Source organism: Anomaloglossus baeobatrachus, chromosome 3 (assembly GCF_048569485.1).
Source record: "Anomaloglossus baeobatrachus isolate aAnoBae1 chromosome 3, aAnoBae1.hap1, whole genome shotgun sequence".
Lineage (NCBI taxonomy): Eukaryota > Metazoa > Chordata > Amphibia > Anura > Aromobatidae > Anomaloglossus > Anomaloglossus baeobatrachus.
Window position 1 is genome coordinate 223,430,720 of NC_134355.1, and position 17,712 is coordinate 223,448,431.

The 17,712-nt window shown below is 40.4% G+C and overlaps 1 protein-coding gene across 3 annotated transcripts in view; it reads left to right on the top strand.

The window, feature by feature from the left end:
• LYST (lysosomal trafficking regulator) overlaps positions 1-17,712 on the top strand; it is a 1,763,279-nt gene that overhangs the window by 1,586,535 nt on the left and 159,032 nt on the right. For all 3 annotated transcript variants that reach the window (XM_075339737.1, XM_075339736.1, XM_075339738.1), the window contains exon 50: positions 4,926-5,082. In XM_075339737.1, the coding sequence (XP_075195852.1) occupies positions 4,926-5,082 (157 nt within the window). The remainder of the gene's footprint in view (positions 1-4,925; positions 5,083-17,712) is intronic.

The following is a 17,712-nucleotide window of genomic DNA, read 5'->3' on the forward strand; positions in this document are numbered from 1 at the left end:
CGCTTCTATGAAAGCGCCATTTTCTGGAGGTGGCTGCGGACTGCAATTCGCAGCGGGGGTGCCCAGAAAGCATGGGCACCTTGCTCTGTGGATTCCAATCCCCAGCTGCCTAGTTGTACCCGGCTGGACACAAAAATTAGGCGAAGCTCACGTCATTTTTTTTTTTAATTTCATGAAATTCATGAAATAATTAAAAAAAAAAAAAAAAAAGGGCTTCCCTATATTTTTGGTTCCCAGCCGGGTACAAATAGGCAGCTGGGGGTTGGGGGCAGCCCGTACCTGCCTGCTGTACCCAGCTAGCATACAAAAATATGGCGAAGCCCACATCATTTTTTTGTTTGGGGGGGCAAAGAAATCCTGCATACAGTCCTGGAAGGAGGATGCTGAGCCTTGTAGTTCGACAGCTGCTGTCTGCTCTCCTGCATACACTATTGGATGGAGTATGCTGAGCCTTGTACTTCTGCAGCTGCTGTCTGTTCTCCTGCATCCACTATTGGATGCAGCTTGCTGAGCCTTGTAGTTCTTCAGCTGCTGTCTGCTCTCCTGCATCCACTAGTGGATGGAGTATGCTGTAGGTCTGCTCCCCCTGCCTCTCCCTCCAGCATACAGTCTTGGATGGTGCATGCTGAGCCTTGTAGTTCTGCAGCTGTCTGCTCTCCTGCATACACTAGTGGAGATCAGACATCTGACCTTTTTTTTTTTTTTTTTTCTTTTCAACAATCTTTAATGGCAATGTTCACTGATAAAAAAAAAGCAGAAAAACGCAGTGAGAAAAAAAACGCAGCTAAACGCAGCCAAAAACGCATGCGTTTTTTCATGCGTTTTTTAAAGACGCTGCGTTTCTGTACGTTTTTAACGCTAAAAAACGGACAAAAACGCAGCGTCAAAAAAATGCAGTGTGTGCACTTAGCATAAAAATGGAAAATCTGGGGCTAAAAGAGTATTTTAGTGACAAAAATTAAATTATTATTTCTTCACCACTCAATAGTATAAAATTTTGTGACGCATCACTTATGTCAATATGCTCACTACATCACTAGTTGTATTTACCAAGTGGTGCAGTTTGTAAAATGGTGTCACTTATAGAAGGTTGTGCACATTTAGCAGCCCAGGGACTCATTTCAATGTGAAATGATACCTACAAAAGTTCTAGAAAATTCTGCATTTCAATATGGCTCTACTTCCCTTCTGACCTTACTCTGTACTTTGCCTGAAAAGTGGTTCCCGACAACATATAGGATATTGGCACACTAAGGAGAAATTGTGTAACAAATTGTTTTGTCGATTTTCTCCTAATAGCCCTTTTGAAAATTAAAAACTTGGGGCTAAAACAACATTGTAGTGGAAAAAAAATACATTTTCATTTCCACAGCCCAATGTTACACAATTCTGATACATCTCAAGTTACAGCGTGCGGGCATAGAATATGAGAGCACGCTGTCGGCTTCAGGTACAGAATGAGCCGCAGTGTTGAATGGTGACGTCATTTAGGTTATTTGTGGTCACAGCTGGAGGTTCCCACGGTCCCTCCACCTATGACCGCAGGTAACCTGATCTCAGATGACTTCTTTGAACTGAGTGACCTCATTCAGGTGAGTTAACTGAGTTCACAGACCTGTATCTCCTGGCAAAAAAACACTTTTTTTTTGGAAAGTGATGCAGATTTGTTGCAACCTCAATTTCTACAGCATATTCCTATCCCAATCTACACCTCCTGAGTCCTGTCAAAAAACACCATTTGATGCAATAGTGGTGTGATTTTTATTTTTGCCAGGAGGTATAGATTTGGTGCAGGAATATGGTATAAAAATAATTTCAGCCACAAATCTGCATGTCTTGTCAAAAAATTGCACATTTTTTATGCCAGGAGGTGCAAATTTGTTGCTGAAATGTTTGCACCAGATTTAAGCACTACATTTGTACCTCCTGGCAGAAAACTGCACTGAAATGGTGTGAAAACAGTTTTTGTGCATTTTTTGACCAAGAGATGCAGATTTAGTGCTAAAATGTTTACACCTTATTCCTGCACCAAATCTACACCTCATGGCAAAAAAAATCGCATCATTATTGCATAAAAACCACATGGTGTTTTGATGCGTTTTTTTTTTTTATTGCCAGATGGTGTAGATTGGGTGCAGGAATATACTGCAAAAATTTCAGCGCCAAATCTGCATCTCATGGCCAAAAAATAAACAAAAATGGTTTTCACACCATTTCGGTGCAGTTTTCTGCCAGGAGGTGAAAATCTGGTGCAAACATTTCTGCACCAAATTTGCACCTCCTGGCATCAAAACCATTTTTGCAGTTTTGATGCGATAGTGATGCGTTTTTTTTCCAGGAGGTATAGATTTGGTGCAGGAATATGGTATAAAAATTTCAGCACCAAATCTGCATCTCTTGGCAAAAAAATGTGGTATTCTGCTAGGAGATGCAGGTCTGTGAACTTGGTGACCTCACCTGAGGTGAGGTCACTAAGTTCAATAAGGTCACTCAAGGTCTGGTTACCTGCAGTCACAGGTGGAGGACTGTAGGAACTTCCAGCTGTAGCTGCAAATAACCTTAATGATGTCACCGCTAATGACTGCGGCTCAGTCTCTGCCTGAAGCTCACAGGGCTTAGTGGCAGCTGTGAGCTGTCATTAAACCCTTATTACTCTAATTGCCCCTGCACTGGGGCAATCGAGATGAGCTGGGAAGTTCCAGGATTTTTTCATTTAATGGATGCTACAATCCTGGGTGGCTGCTATTTTTATATGTGGGCTCATACGGTATATGGGGTATGTCAGCATACTTAATTCTGCTCAATATTAAGTGATCTAATTAGTATTTTATATTATTAATTGTAATTAATATGTTAATATTAATATTGAGTAGAATTAATTTCAGCCTACTAATTTGTCCCTCCACACTGGTCACGATCTCTCACATGGCCCGAAGGGAAAATTAATTGTCCACCCCTGGAGTGAACAGGTTCTGTCATTGTAACAAATAAGGCATCAGCACTGCCCCATTGAATAACTTTAGTCAGAGTGCTATCCAATAAACAATCCGATAGCACTCATTAGATATATACGCCCATGTGAGCGTGTCCTTAGGAGTAATTTTGTTTTAGGCTGCTTTCACACATCCAGTTTTTGCAGTGCGGCTCAATCCGGCTCAAAAACCTATGCAACGGATTCGGCGAAAAATACGGATCCGTTGCATACGTTTTTCCATGCGGCCCGTCCGTTTTTTGACGGATGCGGCTTGATACTAAGCATGCGCAGTGCAAAAAAACGCATCCAGTCGCCGGATGCGTTTTTTGCCGCAGGACGCCGCATCCGGCGTCCATAGGCTTGCATTGTAATTTGCGCCGCATCGCGCCGGATTTGTCACGATGCGTTTTTTTCGCCGCACAAAAAAAAAGTGCCAGGCAATGTTCCATCCAGCCGCCGCATGGGCTAAATATGCCACAACCGGCAAAAACCGGAAGCAACGCAAGGCCATGCGGCACAATACGGCGCTAATGCAAGTCTATGCGGAAAAAACGCAACCGGCGGCAAAAAAAAAACGGTTGCGTTTTTCTGCAATGCGCCGTATTGTGCCGCTCAGCAAAAAACGGATGTGTGAAAGCAGCTTTAGCTATTCACTTTTTTTCACAGGGATATGTAGCATACACCACAATTGAGAATTTGCAATTAAGGAAATCTTTGATAAACAGTGTTTTATCTTCTTTAGGGTAGGTGCACACAGTTGTTTTTTCCCCAATTAAAATAAAAAGGGGTGTTTGATCAGATCTGAATCCAGTTTTTCTCTGAGGTGGAGAGTGGGGAAAAAAGAATCTCCATCCCCTCCATTATGTCAGTCTGTAGAAAATCAGACTGCACTTGGATAGCACTCATCTGATATTAACAATCATGTGCATAAGCCCTTAGAATTAGAAAAAGTTGAGGTTTAAGCAAGAAGTTATACATTGAACATTTGTACATTACATTACCTTGGAGCAATATAATAATAAATAATAAATCATATTTGATGGAAGTTTTTGAACCTACTTCTCACCAAGTACCTCAATTTAGAAGATATGTTGGCAACAAGACTATCCCTACCCTAACAATTCATCTGATATCATCACATAAGACAAGATGGTGCCACTTATTACGCAGAATCTCTTTTTTTTTTCTTATCCTACTGGCTGCCATAATGCGTAATTAATCTTACCTGCTATTTTTTTCTTTCTTTTTTGTTTTTCTAATCTTTTAATAAGTCATTTTATCTCTACATATTGTTTTTTTTTTACAATCCAATCTAGTAGATTCTTTTTTTCTATACACTCTTTAACTAAGAAAGGTAATGCAGCTGATGTGATTTATTTAGACTTTGCAAAGACCTTTGATACTGTACCACATAACAGTCTTGTAATTAAGTTCCAGAAGCAGGGACTAGGGGAAGCTATATGCAGTTGGGTAAGGAATTGGCTAAAAGATAGGAAACAAAGAGTAGTCATAAATGGTATATTCTCTAATTGGGCTATAGTCAGCAGTGGGGTACCACAGGGATCTGTGCTAGGACCGATTCTTTTTAATCTCTTTACTTTAAATCCCATCCACAAGGTCATTAATAAAGTGTCATCCTTTACTGATGACACCAAACTATGTAGGATATGAAAAACTGACCTTGATAGTACAATATTACAAAACAATCTCGATAAGATGTCAGATTTGGCAGACACTTAGCAAATGAGATGTTGATAAATGTAAACTAAAGCACCTAGGATAGAGTAATCCTATTGCTACATATACATAAACGATTGTGCACTCAGGGAAGCAAATACTGTTTTCCTACTAGAAATTAGGATTACATATCTAAAAAAGTAATAAGGGTATTGTAAGCATATATCAGAATGAAGAGTGCATGAAACAATGTTTATTTTCTTCATCTTTCCAGTGGGTGGTGGCAGTGACCTGAGACTTTGGACTGTGAATGGTGAACTTATTGGACATGTACATTGCAGAGAGATAGTTTCCTGTATTGCGTTTTCAAACCAACCAGAAGGAATATCTGTAAATGTTGTTGCTGGAGGACTGGAAAATGGTGGTGTTCGGTAAGATAATACTCTAAATATGTCTGTTTTACTGAAATGTATGAGGATTTGAAGTGGAGTGAGACCTATATTGTCTTAAAGGAAGGTATTTCTGCTACTGTCTTTGAAAACCTGCAAATGTGTGGTATTTTTTCCAATATTTATAATTTAATTATTAATTTTTTTTTTAAAGCCCAGTCTTGGTTTTTTTTATTGTACACTACTTTAATAAGGAACCATACTTTATCATATTTCTCTGGTCTACATGTTGCCTCTAGAAATCCATTTTGTGCATTGCCTTGGCAGGCCACAGCACTGCTGTGAAGACCCTTTTAGAAGGATGGTCTTTTCTTACTTTCCTGACAATCATAGGGCCACATTTATTAAGCGCCTTACAACACTTTGGGTACATATTCAACCAAAATTGTTCAAACATTTGATATTTTATCACCACTTATCACTTTTGAAAAGCATGAGCTGTTGGGGAAAACGATGTTTCACTTTCTGATTTGGACGCAGTTCAAACAGCAGTAATTTATTTTTAGATTGTTTAAAAATTTGGCTCAATTTACTCCAACAATCTGCAGGTAATCAGAGTTTTTTCATTTAGCTCCAATTCCCATGTTATGTTTTTTCTTTCTTTGCTGCAATCGTGCTGCCACCATTTTCTAATATTGTGGTAAAAACGCTATCATACTATTATAATCACAGCAAAAACAGCAATGTGTGAACGAAGCCTAAAAGAGTAAAGGGAAGCAGGGAATTTGAAACTCACTATAGAGGAAGTTCTAATATATAGTTTCAAGTTTTGTGGCATAAATAAACTAAAAATATATTCCTGCTGACCCTGTGATTTATAATTTAAACAAGCTTACAAACATGTCACTTGTTTTTTTTTTTTGCTTTGTTACATAGAGCACATGAATAAATCTTTTCTTTCACATATCATTAACAAGAATGTAAACTTGCTTTTGAAGAATTCAAAATGTGCTTTCATAAAAACACGTTATAAAATGCTTGGATTACTGTACTTTGGACATACAAAAGAAAATTATTTTCTATCCTTTTATCAATATAAAGCAATTGCTCGTCACCTTTAAACTTCATTGTAAATGCTGTTGTTAATTTTGAAATGTAATAAAGGAAGTCTGAGGGTATTCACCAGATTTCTGGAGTAAAACACTTTGAAAAATCTGTTTTGTTTTGTTTTTTTGTTTTTTTTATACATCTTGAAGTTGCATAGAACTTAAGAAACTTTTGTTATTTTCACACGATTCCCATCCAGATCTGCCTCAATGGGTGGGGCATGGGTGAGACAGGGCATGACCATGCCCGCCTGACAAAGTATTCGAAAGTTATGCTACTTCAGCAGTGGAACTTACTCCAGAAATGTCCTCCAGTCCCTAAGTGGAATAATCAGGTGGAGGCACAGTGATAAGATGTAGCTTATTTAGTAATTGACATGTGCCTCTTTATAAATTAGGCGCACGATACGATAGCCTCGCTCTTCATTAACACTGTACAATCCTAGTTTTAATGAATCAGGCCCCAAGAGTTTGTGAAGCTACGCCAAGTCTTCTGTAGCATTGTTATACGAATTTGGTGTTATCTTTTATTATTTTAGTGCTCTATTATCAAAGTTGTAAAATATGTTAAAATTTTGAAGACACCTTTCATATGTAGCCCCAAATTCCTGTTTTCGTAGTGTGTTTTTTCACCTTGTAAAAATAGTAATTTCTTTCGATTGACTTAAAGTTCCTATGGAGATAAATAGAATATCATCAATTGTGCATGACTAGGATTTTTCCGAATTACATCTTACCTTTGATATATTCAGTTGAATGCCATACAATTTAATATGTTGCCCTTAAACCCTATAGTATGCAGTTTTTGCAGTGCCTAACTGTATAGAAAACTGACTATACATCGAAAAAAAGATATGCATCTCTACAAGGCTAGTGGATGCCCAAAAGACCCTGTACTTTTGGGTGTAAAGTGGTCTGTGGATACTTTCGGCATAAGCATTGGAAGCATTTCCTGCTACCTGAACAAAATGTACAATATGAATAGTCCTTAGTGGGGTTAGACATATTCTCTTGTTAGTGCAGCTTTCCTTACGAACTCACCAGCTTTTCTGACCATAAAATGGCTGCTGAGGAAGAGTATGTGAACAGACCAGTCCATCTGCCTCCTTCAAATGTAAAACACCTCACATGGGAAAGCTGCTGGTCTGGTCAGATGCTTTTCCATCAGCAGCTAATTTATGGTGAGAAGAGCTAGTCAGTTTATGAGGAAAACTGTACTAACAAATAAAAGTGTCCAAGCTCCTTAATTCTTCAACGATAAAGGATTTACAACTCTATTCATTAAAGAGAACCTGTCATTTGATTTGTCCCCTATAAGCTGTGGCTACCTCCATTAAGTGCCCAAGCCGATCTGTATAACATTAAAAACAACCTTTATTATACTCTCCTGTGGGGTGGTCCAGTCCGGTGGGCATCACTGGTCTTGGTCTATCGCCTACTATTTCTGCAATCACCATCCTCCTTCCCTGATCCATATGGATGACGCATCCTACGTTATCCACATAGTGTCGTTCATTGTGCTCCTGTGCACATGCACTTCTTTCTGCCCTGGCAGAGCAAAATTTGTAGGGCGCATGTGCAGACATTCTTTGACCTTTCCACGTGCCTGCACATTTCAGTGTTTTGCTGTGCCTGCAGCAGGGCACAGAAAAGTGCTTGTGTGCAGGAGTGCAATGGATGACTCTGTCTGTATGACGTAGGATGTATCATCCATATAGAGCATGGAAGGAGGATGGTGATTGTAAGAAGATAGAAGGCGCCAGACCGAGACCAGCAACACCCATCGGACCAGAACACCCTGCAGATAAGTATAATAAAAGCTGTTTTTTATGTTATACAGATCAGCTTGGGCATTTACAGTTGTAACCATAAATTTACATACACTATCTAAACAAACACATATGCATGTTTTTTCACTATCTGACATGAAATCCGAATAAACCTTTCCAATTTTAGGTCAATTTTGATTACTAAAATTATTTAGACTTGGCAAATGCCAGAATAATGAGACAGAGAGAATGTTGTAAGGTAGTGGTGGCTAATTTTTGAGCTTTCTATGTCAAAATTCATAAAAAAACGAGCATAACTCGAGTGGTGTGTTACTTCTCGAAAAATGCATAATTGTTTGATCTTTGTAGCTGTACTAACAAAAAGTTATCTGATAACGACTGCTGGAGGGGTGTAGGAGAGGAGATAATCATTATTTCCTTTCTCCTTCCACCCCAGCAGTCATGATAATGTGCCCATCTTGTCCTCTGTAGTAATGTGCCCAACTTGTCCCCATCATGTAGTAATGTGCCCATCTTGTCCCCATTCTGTATTTGTGTCCATCATTGTCCCCAACCTGTAGTAATGTGCCCATGTTGTCACCCTTGTAGTAATGTGCCCATCTTTTCCCTTGTAGTAATGTGCCATCTTTTCCCTTCTAGTAATGTGTCCATCTTGTCCTATGTAGTAATGTGCCCATCTTGTCCTCTGTAGTAATATGCCCATCTTGTCCCCTGTAGTAATGTGCCTATCATATCCCCATTCTGTAGTAATGGGCCCATCTTGTCCCAATTATGTAGTTATGTGCCCATCATTGTCTCAAAAATGTAGTAATGTGCCTATGTTGTCACCCTTGTAGTAAGGTGCCCATCTTGTCCCCTGTAGTAATGTGCCCATCTTGTCCCTTGTAGTAATGTGGCCTGCTTGTCTTTTTTAGTAATGTCCCATCTTGTCCCTTGTGGTAATGTCCCATCTTGTCCCCTGTAGTAATGTGCCCATCTTGTCCCTTGTAGTAATGTGCCCATATTGTCCCTTGTAGTAATGTGCCCATATTTTCCCTTGTAGTAATGTGCCATCTTGTCCCTTGTAGTAATGTGCCCATGTTGTCCTATGTAGTAATGTGCCCATCTTGTCCTCTGTAGTAATGTTCCCAAGTTGTCCTTTGTAGTAATGTGCCCATCTTGTCCCTTGTAGTAATGTGCCCATCTTGTTACCCTTGCAGTAATGTGTGCATGTTGTTACTTTTTTAGTAATGTGCCCATCTTGTCACCCTTCTAGTAATGTGCCCATCTGGTCCCTTGTAGTAATGTGCCTATCTTATCCCTTGTAGTAATGTGCTCATCTTGTCCTCTGTAGTAATGTGCCCATCTTGTCTATTGTAGTAATGTTTCCAATTTGTCCCTTGTAGTAATTTGCCAGTCTTGTCCTCTTTAGTATAATCCTACAAAAGACCTCCATAATTCCAAATTTCAGTATTGAATATTAGACTATATCAGTTATTTAGAAAATTATTTATTATTTCATACAAAATTTCACAAAGTATTACGAGAATGCAACAAGGACAGGGTAAGGTACAGAACCGTGCATATATAAAAACTGCAACAATGCAGGGGGTGTGTACAAAATTCAGAGTCTGAGAAAAACATAACCACATACATGATAATCATATAAATCTTCATGATTTAAACACATCAGAATATGGGTATATAAGTCACAGAAAAATCAATTGTTAATAAAGAGCATCAATATAAATAGCCCATTAAAATGGTATGCATATGTGCACCTAAGCACACAGTCAGTATAAACACTCCATGACTCAAAACACCGCACTGACATGCAACAGAACTCACTGGCAATCCCTCAGGTAGCCAGTGTTCATTGTACATAGAAGGAGAACCAGGCATCCAGGACCGGTACAGGCTGAATAACCTACCCAGGAGCCACTGCAGACCCCGAACTCATACACACCACCCTGCACCTCGACGCGTTTCGCTACCGCTTCGTCGGGAGGTGCAGGTATGGTGTATGAGGCTGCTTATAATCCCAGAGTAAAGGACTCACCATCCTATAGTGGCGTGCCGTGATCCTCCGGTGTCCATCCCCCACTGCGTCCGGCGTCCCGGAACCGAGCGTGCGCATGCGCACAAACTCAGCACCTGATAGGTTGCCAGACAGAGAGGAGGAGAAAGAGACCAGAGCATTGCGCACGGACAGGATAGAAGTCATAATTGCCATTTTTAAAGAGGGCTATAGAAAGGGCAAAGCCATTATGGAGAACCTGTGCACATATAGAAACTGCAAATAGCGCAGGGGGGTGTGTATGAAATTCAGAGTCTGAGAACATGCATGACAATCATTATAAATCTTCATAATTAAGAATATAGATTAACACCTCGATCTGTGGGTATGTAAGTCACAGAGAGATCAATTAGCAATAAAGTGCATCAGTATAAATAGTCAAATGAAAAAATATATATATGTGCACCTATGTACACTTTCAATATGACCACTCTGTGACCCAAAACACCACACCGACATGCACCAGAGCTCACTGACAGACCCTCAGGTGGCCAGTGTCCATCAAACATAAAAAGAACCATGTACCCAGGACCAGTGCAGGCTAAATAACCTACACAGGAACCACTTCAGACCCCGAGCTCATACACACCGCCATGCCCCCAGAAGTACAACATCTGATATATTTAATTTAGTATCCATGGGATTATTTCATCCAATTCAGGAAATCCCCAAATTGGGTAGTCCAGCTTCCATGCAGTAGATAGTTAAATCCTTTTCAAAGATTTTCCAATGTCCAGGGATACAAGCAGCCATGTCTAAAAAAATGTTTATAAAAAATAAAAAGAGTAATTAAAACATATGGTGAATAGGCAAACAACCAGAAATCCAAACACCCCCCTTAAAACACAGAACCATGAGCCACATATATATGTGCACCTATGTACACTTTCAATATGACCACTCTGTGACCCAAAACACCACACCGACATGCACCAGAGCTCACTGACAGACCCTCAGGTGGCCAGTGTCCATCAAACATAAAAAGAACCATGTACCCAGGACTAGTGCAGGCTAAATAACCTACACAGGAACCACTTCAGACCCCGAGCTCATACACACCGCCATGCCCCCAGAAGTACAACATCTGATATATTTAATTTAGTATCCATGGGATTATTTCATCCAATTCAGGAAATCCCCAAATCAGGTAGTCCAGCTTCCATGCAGTAGATAGTTAAATCCTTTTCAAAGATTTTCCAATGTCCAGGGATACAAGCAGCCATGTCTAAAAAAATGTTTATAAAAAATAAAAAGAGTAATTAAAACATATGGTGAATAGGCAAACAACCAGAAATCCAAACACCCCACTTAAAACACAGAACCATGAGCCAAGTTATATCCTAGACCAAGAAGGGCTTGTAGCTGATGACATCATTAAGTCCCTTTGGTTTGACAGTGTCAAGAATTGTTATCCATTGGGCTTCTCTTTGATATAATAGATTTTTAAAGTCTCCCCCTCTCGCCCCAAGATGGATCTTCTCTATGCCCCTGAATTTTAACATTCGCACATTAACATCATTACAATCATGTTTATCCTTAAAATGTTTTGGGATGTTTTTTAAGAGAAAAATTTCTTCGGGTTTTTGCATTTTAGCAGCATTTTTGATGTCCCGGATATGTTCCAACACTCGTACCCGAAATTCTTTGGTCGTCAGGCTGAGATAAATTAATCCGCAAGGACAGATTGCCCAATGCACAATCCCAGAGGATCGGCAATTGATAGGATGTACTATTTTGTACGAATTTTCCGGGATGAGTCCCAGAACTCCACCGCACGGTCCATCTGGGGACAGGCCCCACAGTCACCACAGGACCGAGATCCCCATCTTGGACCCCTACTTATCCCAAAGAAATTTTTCTCAATTCCAGGGGCATAGTGACTTCTTACAATCTGATCCTTTAAAGTTTTGGCTTTTTTAGGAGTGATTGCGGGCCGGGGGGTTAGTATGTTGGCAAGATCATTATCAGTAAGAAGCACTGACCAATACTTCCCGACAATGTCAGACATCTCCCTCCACTGTGCATGGTAGGGGGTAATGAAGCGGGTCACATCCTCATTACCACTCTTTCTACCATGTCTCAATAATTCCTCACGTACGTAGAGTATCCTTAGCTCTATCATAACCAGCCTGTATAGACTGCTCATGATAGTGACGAGCCCTAAAACGTCTCTTTAAATCAATAGATTGTTTTTCAAACAAGGCATCATTGGAGCACACTCGACGAGCCCGCAAAAACTGTCTTGTCAGGACAGACCTAATCACCTGTTTAGGATGTGATGATTTTGCACTCAGGAATGAGTTCACTGCCGTTTCTTTGCGGAAAATATCTGTGCACAAAGATCCATCGGTTCCTTTAAACACCCGTACATCCAAGTAATCGATCTTCTCACTGCTGTAAACATAAGTGAGATGAATGTTGTTACTGTTGACATTGAGTCGCTGCATAAAGACGTCCAGCTGACTGATCTCCCCCTGCCAAATCAAAAAAATATCATCGATGAAGCGCAGCCACATATGGACTGCGCCCATCTCAGAATCAGGATAAATTGTAGACCGCTCCCAATAACTAAGAAAGAGGTTTGCGTATGAGGGCGCACAAGACGCCCCCATCGCAACTCCTCTCTCTTGGAGATAGAAGCGGTCCTTAAATAAAAATAAATTATGATAAAGAATACATTTTAATAAAAGCAGGAGGAGATGAATGAGCTGGACTTCCAATTCCGTAGTTCTTAGAAAAAAGTCCACAGCCTCAATGCCATCATCATGAGCTATAGACGTGTATAGCGACTCAACATCTGCGGTCACCATGATTACATCAGTCTCAAATATAATACCCTCTAACCGATTCAAAAACTCTGTTGAATCTTGGATGTACGAGGGGAGAGTATTCACTAGTGGCTTTAAATAGTAATAGGAACTTGCATGCAGGCTCGCACAAGCTGTTGTTCCCAGAGAGTATTGGCCTTCCCGGGGGACATTCTATATCTTTGTGCACTTTTGGCAGAAAGTAAATCGTGGGGATGACTGGATGTTCCACTATTAAACCTTCAAAGATGTTCTTAGGTATGATACTCCTCTCAAAGGCCAAAAAGAGTAGGTCATATAGTTCCCCCTGATATTTCTTCAAAGGATTACCCTCAAGTTTTGTATAACAAGCAGTATCATTCAGTTGCCTGAATGCTTCTGCTTCGTATTTGACTTTTGACCACAAAACTATATTTCCCCCCTTGTCAGCCTGTTTCACAACCACATTATTCATGTTTTTTATCTCTCTCAGAGCAGCACGTTGTTTATAGCTGAGGTTGTCATGTGTACGTCTGCGAGGCAGACGTCGAAATTCCTGTGTCACTAATCTAGTAAATAGATCAATCACAGGACAGGCTGACAAGGGAGGAAATGCAGTAGATTTCTTTTTAATAAACGAAGGGAAACCAGCTAAGCCAGCCTCCTCTTGTTCTGCCAGTAGCGATTCCAAGGTCTTCACTGCCTCAATTTCATCTGTAGATAGATCAGAATATACACCCATCTCTGTGTTGGAAAAATATTTTTTAAATAAAAGTTTCCGACTAAATATATTCAGATCTTTGATGGCAGTGAAAACATCGAAATCAGCCACTTGCGAGGAGAGTCCCAGTTGTAAAACATCTATTTGATCATTGGTCAGTTTTATATCAGTAAGATTTATTACCTTGAGGGTATCCGCCTGATTAGATGATTTTTTCACTACATCCTCGCGCTGTTTTCTCTTAGAAAAATTCCTAGTCTCCGTCCTATTGGTGAAGAAGTTCTGTCCACCACGGGAAAGCACAAAAATTAAAACGTGATGTCACTGATTACCAAAATGCCAATGTCTTTAAATGGCATCAAAATAAAACCTTTAAATCGGGATCAATCAGTCGCTCCAAATCTCACTCAACTAATGGGTCAATCTCATCTGGTGAAGGGTCATCTCACTCTCATTTGTCCACTGGAGCCCGTAGTGGCCGTAGAGCCAAAACTTTAAAGGATCAGATTGTAAGAAGTCACTATGCCCCTGGAATTGAGAAAAATTTCTTTGGGATAAGTAGGGGTCCAAGATGGGGATCTCGGTCCTGTGGTGACTGTGGGGCCTGTCCCCAGATGGACCGTGCGGTGGAGTTCTGGGACTCATCCTGGGAAAATACGTGCAAAATAGTACATCCTATCAATTGCCGATCCTCTGGGATTGTGTATTGGGCAATCTGTCCTTGCGGATTAATTTATGTCGGCCTGACGACCCTAGAATTTTGGGTACGAGTGTTGGAACATATCCGGGACATCAAAAATGCTGCTAAAATGCAAAAACCAGAAGAAATTTTTCTCTTAAAAAACATCCCAAAACATTTTAAGGATAAACATGATTGTAATTGGCGAATGTTAAAATTCAGGGGCATAGAGAAGATCCATCTTGGGGCGAGAGGGGGAGACTTAAAAAATCTATTATATCAAAGAGAAGCCCGATGGATAACAATTCTTGACACTGTCAAACCAAAGGGACTTAATGATGTCATCAGCTACAAGCCCTTCTTGGTCTAGTATATAACTTGGCTCATGGTTCTGTGTTTTAAGGGGGGTGTTTGGATTTCTGGTTGTTTGCCTATTCACCATATGTTTTAATTACTCTTTTTATTTTTCATAAACATTTTTTTAGACATGCTTGCTTGTATCCCTGGACATAGATAGTTAAATCCTTTTCATAGATTTTCCAATCTACTGCATGGAAGCTGGACTACCCGATTTGGGGATTTCCTGAATTGGATGAAATAATCCCATGGATACTAAATTAAATATGTCAGATGTTGTACTTCTGGGGGCAGGGTGGTGTGTATGAGCTCGGGGTCTGAAGTGGTTCCTGTGTAGGTTATTTAGCCTGCACTGGTCCTGGGTACATGGTTCTTTTTATGTTTGATGGACACTGGCCACCTGAGGGTCTGTCAATGAGCTCTGGTGCATGTCGGTGTGGTGTTTTGGGTCACAGAGTGGTCATATTGAAAGTGTACATAGGTGCACATATATATATTTTTTCATTTGACTATTTATACTGATGCACTTTATTGCTAATTGATCTCTCTGTGACTTACATACCCACAGTTCGAGGTGTTAATCTATATTCTTAATTATGAAGATTTATAATGATTGTCATGCATGTTCTCAGACTCTGAATTTCATACACACCCCCCTGCGCTATTTGCAGTTTCTATATGTGCACAGGTTCTCCATAATGGCTTTGCCCTTTCTATAGCCCTCTTTAAAAATGGCGATTATGACTTCTATCCTGTGCGTGCGCGATGCTCTGGTCTCTTTCTCCTCCTCTCTGTCTGGCGACCTATCAGGTGCTGAGTTTGTGCGCATGCGCACGCTCGGTTCCGGGATGCCGGACGCAGTGGGGGATGGACACCGGAGGATCGCGGCGCGCCGCTATAGGATGGTGAGTCCTTTACTCTGGGATTATAAGCAGCCTCATACACCATACCTGCACCTCCCGACGAAGCGGTAGCGAAACGCGTCGAGGTGCAGGGTTGTGTGTATGAGTTTGGGGTCTGCAGTGGCTCCTGGGTAGGTTATTCAGCCTGTACCGGTCCTGGATGCCTGGTTCTCCTTGTATGTACGATGAACACTGGCTACCTGAGGGTTTGCCAGTGAGTTCTGTTGCATGTCAGTGCGGTATTTTGAGTCATGGAATGTTTATACTAACTGTGTGCTTAGGTGCACATATGCATACCATTTTAATGGGCTATTTATATTGATGCTTTTCTAAATAACTGATATAGTCTAATATTCAATACTGAAATTTGGAATTATGGAGGTCTTTTGTAGGATTATGTTGTTGTTCTTTATGTGACCCTTCATAGAAAAGTTGGTAATATGGACCAAATTATTCATATGCTTTTGTGTTGTCCTCTGTAGTAATGTGCCCATCTTGTCCCTTGTAGTAATGTGCCCATCTTGTTACCCTTGTAGTAATGTGTCCATTCTTGTGCCATCCTTGTCCACTTCTTTAAGCAATGCTCTATCCTCCAATAATGTCCCCTATTTATGCCACATTATGCGGATTTCCCATACGCCAGCACATCTCACCCAGGACCCTAATTAAAGGTACAGAACAAAAATTACTTGCAGCCGCATCCAGATCTATGAGACATGCCGCATCTGCCGATGATTTAATACTAGAACTGGATGTGTGCCCCCCCCGGTCCGGTCTTTTCAGAGATTGCACATGCAGTTTTAGTTATATCGACGGGGGCCACGGCTTGTCTTATAGATCGGGATGCAGCGGCCTGTTCCTGCCCAGTATTTTAGCAAAAATGGCCCAACGTGTCACCACTGACACAGGTGTCACAGGTTACTGTTTTAAGGCATTTGTATTACTTTCTCCAAATTCAAACATTTACGTACACCAAGAGTACTATGTCTTTAAACAATATGTGACAGCAAATATGATGTCATGTCTTTGGAAGCTTCTGATAGGTTTATTGGCAACATCTGAGTTAATTAGAGACACACATGTGAATGTATTTTGATGCACAGCTGAAACACACTGCTTTTTTGTGTAGCATCATATCAAAGTCAAAAGAAATCAGCTAAGATCTCATGAAAATAATTGTGAACTTGCACAAGTCTGGTTCATCCTTTCCAGATACCTGAAGGTGCCTCATTCAGCTATACAATCAATTACAGTATATGCAAGTACAAACAAGACGGGACTGTCCAGCCATCATACCACTCAGAAAGGAAACGGCTTCTGTGTATCAGAGATGAACATGATTTGGTCAGAAATGTGCATATCAACCCAAGAACAAAGCAAAGGACCTTGTGAAGATGCTGGCGGAAGCTAGTAAGATTGTGTCATTATCCACAGTGAAATGACTACTGTATCAACATGTGCTGAAAGGCCACTCTGCCAGAAAAAAGCCATTACTCCAAAAGAAACATAAAAAAGCCAGATTAATGTTTTTAGATGTACACAAGAACAAAGACGTTAATTTTTGGAGATGTCCTATGATCTGACGAAAGTAAATTTGAACTATTTGGCTATGATGACTATTGTTCTGTTTGGAGGAAAAAGTGATACGTTTTGAAGCCTAAGAATACTATCCCAATTGTGAAACCCGGGTAGCAGCATCATGTTGTGGGGTTGTTTTGCTGCAGGAGGGACTGGTGCACCTCACAAAATAGATGGCATCATGAGGAAAGAAGATTATGTGGCAATACTGAAGTAACATCTCAAGACATCAGCTGGGAACTTAAAGCTTGTGCGGAAAGGTTACTTCCAAATGAACAATGACCCGCAGCATACTGACAAACTAGTTACAAAGTGGCTTAAGGATAACAAAGTCAATGTTTTGGAGTGGACATCACAAAGTCCTGATCTCAATCCTGAGAACATTTTCTGAAAATTTACTGAAAATTTATTGGCAAAGCTGAAAAGGCCAGTGCAAGTAAGGCGACCTGCAAATATGGCTCAGTTACACTAGTTCTTTCAGGAGGAATGGGCCCAAATTCCTACCAACTATTGTGAGAAGCTTGTGGAAGGATATCCAAAATGTTTGACCCAAGTCATACAGTTTAAGGGCAATGGTACCAAATACTAGTGAAATGTATGTAAACTTTTGACTTTTCAGAAAGTAATAAAACAGCCTTAAAACATTCTCTCTCCCATTATTTTGCTATTTGGCAACTACAAATAAATTTGGTTATCT